This window comes from Phragmites australis, chromosome 17, assembly GCF_958298935.1.
Source record: "Phragmites australis chromosome 17, lpPhrAust1.1, whole genome shotgun sequence".
Classification (NCBI taxonomy): Eukaryota; Viridiplantae; Streptophyta; class Magnoliopsida; order Poales; family Poaceae; genus Phragmites; species Phragmites australis.
Genome location: NC_084937.1, coordinates 11,194,723 through 11,199,471, shown reverse-complemented (window position 1 = coordinate 11,199,471; position 4,749 = coordinate 11,194,723). Strand labels below are relative to the sequence as shown.

General features: G+C 47.7%; 1 protein-coding gene across 1 annotated transcript; it reads right to left on the bottom strand.

Moving 5' to 3' along the window:
- Positions 1–1,081: 1,081 nt before the first annotated feature.
- LOC133897714 (anthocyanidin 5,3-O-glucosyltransferase-like) lies at positions 1,082–2,874 on the bottom strand. The gene has a single exon (XM_062338524.1). The coding sequence runs from the start codon at positions 2,698–2,700 to the stop codon at positions 1,249–1,251; it is 1,452 nt and encodes a 483-aa protein (XP_062194508.1). The 5' UTR covers positions 2,701–2,874; the 3' UTR covers positions 1,082–1,248.
- Between the last annotated feature and the right edge of the window lie 1,875 nt (positions 2,875–4,749).

Sequence of the window (4,749 nt, the reverse complement as noted above, 5' to 3'; positions counted from 1 at the left end):
CTAGATCCGATGTACTCTTATAATAGGTTAGCCACATTACCTGTACTCGAGTGAATACATACATATAATCATCCACATAGGGCGTAGGGTATTGCTCCAACCGGAGGCACGAACCTGTATACATCGCACGTACCTCGCTTTTATTGTTCGATCTTTCATCCATGAAAGTAACTCCATTATTTCCGAACACATTGTTAGTAACAAATCCTCAACAACGGTGACTTTACGTCAGAAGATCTCCTTCCGGCACGAACAGTGCTAGGTGCTTATGACTAGATGTTTAGGAGAGTATTAAGCATAGACATAAAAATTATAATTTTTAATACTAACAAAAAATATATGTATTTAAATATAGTTAATTATCTTGTTAGTACTAATATAAACAGTGATGCTTTAAGCACCTTACCCTCCATCTAAGTACCTATGTCAATACAGTTTAAAAAACCCAATTTTTTTTTCATAAACACCTCCACTAAACACATTATTGCACATGCTCTTAAAGCACTAAGCATATATGCGAATCCTGGATATCAGGATTTGAATCCTATTTGGGCGGACTGTTAACGTGATACCTCTACCCCACGAAGAGGTGGCTCTCACTTTTTAAATGCTTTGAAAAAATTATTCAGGCACTTAAAGTATATTTTTGTGCCTGGTGGTGTTAAGCTAGTTATTCATCCCCGTTGTTTAGTTCCCTGGCAAAATTTCTGTAGCACCACTCCTAAAATAACGACATATGATTGCTTTTACGCTCAATTATAAGATGAATTCAACGGGGGCCTAAAACTTAACTTGTGGGGTCAAGTGTTTCCAGAATGATTACGTCTTCGAAAATTTGGGCTGTCGAAATATTTCTTATCACGCAAATTTAGAAATGAAAATATTGCAATTTAAAGTGCATGTTCCATATGAGTTGTTTGTTGTTAATCTAGTGTTTGAGAAAACTTACTAAAAGCTAATACTAACTTCAGTCAGTCGAATAGTAGACACTCGTTTCTGACATAGCTAGAGTACTCAATAACACAAGCACAAACTCTTACAGCACCACTTTCGTGAAAAAAAAAAACTCTCTTACAGCACCACACACTAAAAGTCCACTCATCATTGTTGCTTTTATTCCAGCGGATGTTCTCAGCAAAATGTTAAAACTATTGGTTGATCGTACAGTCGAAGGATGACATGAAGATTAAGGACAGTTGGAGAAAGAATGAAAAATTAACATAAGCGCCAAGAGCGGCCACAGATTCGTCACTTGCCAAGCTGTTCATCAAGATTCTCCACGTCGGACAAGAATCTGACAAACGATGTCTGCGACGAGCCGCCGTCCAGCATTGCCGCCTTTGCTTCGTTCTTGCGCCCCACCACTCTCTCTCTGAGCTCCGTGCCCTCTGCGGACTCCATCACCAGCCCCACCTTCGTCTCCAACGCCTCGGCCGTGATGAAACCAGCCCTGTACCCCTCTATCTCCACCCCAACGCCCATGACCTCAGTGATTAACACCTTGTTCAACATCTGCTCCGCGTAGAGCGGCCAGCACAACATCGGCACCCCCGCCGTGACACCCTCCAGCGTCGAGTTCCACCCGCAGTGTGTCACGAATGCGCCTGTGGACGGGTGATGGAGCACGTCCACCTGCGGTGCCCATGACCTGACGACGAGGCCCCGGTCTTTGGTCCGCTCCAAGAACCCCTCCGGAAGGAGCGCGTCGAGATTCTCCAAGTCGTCGGTGCCGGCCGGCGTTCGCACAGCCCACAAGAACCGCTGCCCACACCTATCCAGGCCAACGGCGATCTCCCTTAGCTGCTCCGCCGAGTGCGTGCCCCTGCTCCCGAAGCAGAGGAACACAACGCTGCGCTCTGGCTGCGCGTCAAGCCACGCGATGCACACGTGCCTCTTCGCCCTGTCTTGATCCGCTGCGCTTGTGCCGTCACCGCCGACCAACGGCCCGACGCAGTAGATCGGGGGCAGCACCCGACCAGGGACGCATCGGGGATTCCTCAACGCCTGCACGGCCCGGCTCTCCAGCGACTCGAACGTGTTGACGAGGATGCCGCTCGTATCCGTGTTGCGCTTCCAGACGTCCACCATGGCCTTGCACAGCTCGTCCTCCGGGTGCTCCAGCAGCTCCCTGATGAGATGAGACGCCGGGAACGGCGGGACGCCGAGGATCTCGAGGGGCGTCTCGCCAAGTTCCTTCAGGCCCGTTGTCCTACCGGCGAGCAACGCCGGCATCTGAGTCACGACGGCCAGAGTGGTGGCGGCGGAGGCGAAGAACGTGTAGACGGGGACGCCCAGCTTCGCGGCGACGTCGACTGCGTAGGCGGAGAACATGCCGGTGACCAGGGAGTGCAGGCGCTGGCGCGGGATGGACCGGAGGAAGCTCTCGAGCTCGTCGTTGTACCTGCGCAATACCTGGAGCGTGCGGAGGAAGGGGGGCTTTCCCGAACCGGCGAGGTCGGTGACCAGGACCGGATGGAGGACGTGGAAGGTGATGGCTGGGTTGGAGGCGGCGACGCGGTCGACGTCGACGATGCGGTAGTCGGGGGACCCAACGGGTGGCTCGGCGAGCACCATGGTGACGTCGTAGCCGTGCCTGAGGAAGACCTTGGCGAGCTGCACCATGGGGACGACGTGGCCGACGCCGGGGCCGGGGTACAGGACGACAATCTGCTGCTTCACGGGCATGACTTTCTTGTCCATGGGGGTTGGGAGATGGACCGTGGACGACGGTGCTGTGGAGTGTGGACCGGAGTGGTTCACTAGCACTTTGGTTCCGGTCGGATCGGAAAAAAGACAGAGGAATCTTTTGGGGGAAGCGCTCTGGATTGCAAATGGCTGTGCAACGCGACTGTGGAGAGAGATAAATAGTTGGACGTTTGTTGCTGGCAGAGTAATGGGAGGATATGTGCTTCCTGCTTCCTGGATGAATCAGTCTCAAGGATGCTTGGAAAAAGCCATAATTGATGTTGAAGGGCGCGTCACTAGCACGCTAAGCCAAAATTTGGTTACGACCAAAAGCAGGACATGTCTAAAGTTTTGGAGTAGAGTTGTTTGTATTGTAACCCAGTCAGATACATAAAGAACAAATTTTATAAACATATAACTATTTATATTTTTTAACAGATAATTACTGTTTCTAATATCTATTTCACAAACTACAACTATTTATGCTGTTAATAACACAAAACTACAACTGTTTAGTCTGATCTCACCCGTCAGCCATATATTTTGTTGGAAGTTGTAGGTTTGCGAAATTATACTGAAAATATGTGGCTGGCGGGTGCGATTAGCCCAAAAAATTGTAGTTTTTTTTATCAACGGCGCAAATAATTATAGTTTTATGAAATAAATCTTAAAAATTGTAGCTCGTTACAAATATACAAATAATTATTTTTGTGAAATTTACTCATACATAAAATATTGTCAAACAACTCTAAGAAGGAACTATGACACGCTGGTCCCCTGTTATGCTAAAATTTTATCAGCATAGACAATATGAGCCTTGTTTTATTGACACTACTATAAAAAAATCATCACTGTCAGTTCTAAATTAGTATCACTGCTGATTTTGAAACTAACAATAATTAGTCAGTAGTGATACTATCAAGTATCACCGCTAGTTCCAACTGTTAGTAATAGAGTTATTATTGTTAGTTTGTTACGAACCGGTAATAATAGTCTTTTCCAAATCCGATATAATTTTTTCCAATTTTTTTTTTTTTTTTTGCCCTCGGCAAATTCCCGCGGCTTTAGTGGGAGTCAAACCAGCAAATGTAGCAAATTACGCGCACACGCAATTTGTTGGAGTCGAACCTATGACGTCAGCTCTGACGTGAAGCTTCCTTACAATCTCACATCATAGTATTAGCTTATGGCTATGGCCAATTTATTGTTTTGATTTTTCTTCCAAATCTTTGGATTATTATTTGTGTATTTATGTGGCGTCAAATGAAAAAATTTGTCAACTACAAAGTTGTAGATCTTGTGAGATAATTCTCATATAAAGTTTGTCTCCATCTAACTCGGTATAAAAAAATTATAAATTTCTAAAGATGAGATATCTACCATTATCACTGTTGGTTTATAACAAAAACTGAGAGTGATACTCCCTCCACTATTACTACATGTTAAAACTGTTGGGGGAAAATAAAACAGCCTGAGGATAATAATTGAAGATTACTATCCAGATTCCTCCGGAGCCTTGATCTCCGGACCCTCAGCTAAAGGCTCGACCTCCGAAGCCATCAGGCTCCTTCGCGCCACCTCTTCGTACCTCCGAAGCCTTCCCTTGGCTTAACCAGCCCGACCTTCCGAAGGCTCAGCCTCCCAAAGCCTAGCCTCCCGAAACCCAGCCCCCCGAAACCTCGGTCTCCCGAAGCCTCGGTCCCCCGAAGCCTCGGCCTCCCGAAGCCCCGGCCTCTCGAAGCCCCGGCCTTCCGGAGTCCTGCCTCTTGAAGGCTTCACCTCCGGGAGCCATAACTCCCAATGCCCCCATCTCTAGCTACTCGGGCCGGCTTCCCAGAGGCTACAAGGTGAGTCATCAGACCTCAGGAAAGATCTGCTGGAAGGGGAGCACCGATCATGCTGTGTCTGCAAGGAAGTGACCGGCATTAAACATCTAGACGAATGGACGCCTTTCTGACACCCCAGCGTAATGGAGGCTATCCTGACTCCCCTGACAGTACGGTGTCAGGCCGCAATTGGCGACCGGCTTACCGCCTTCAGGGGCAAGTACCACGATAGTTACTA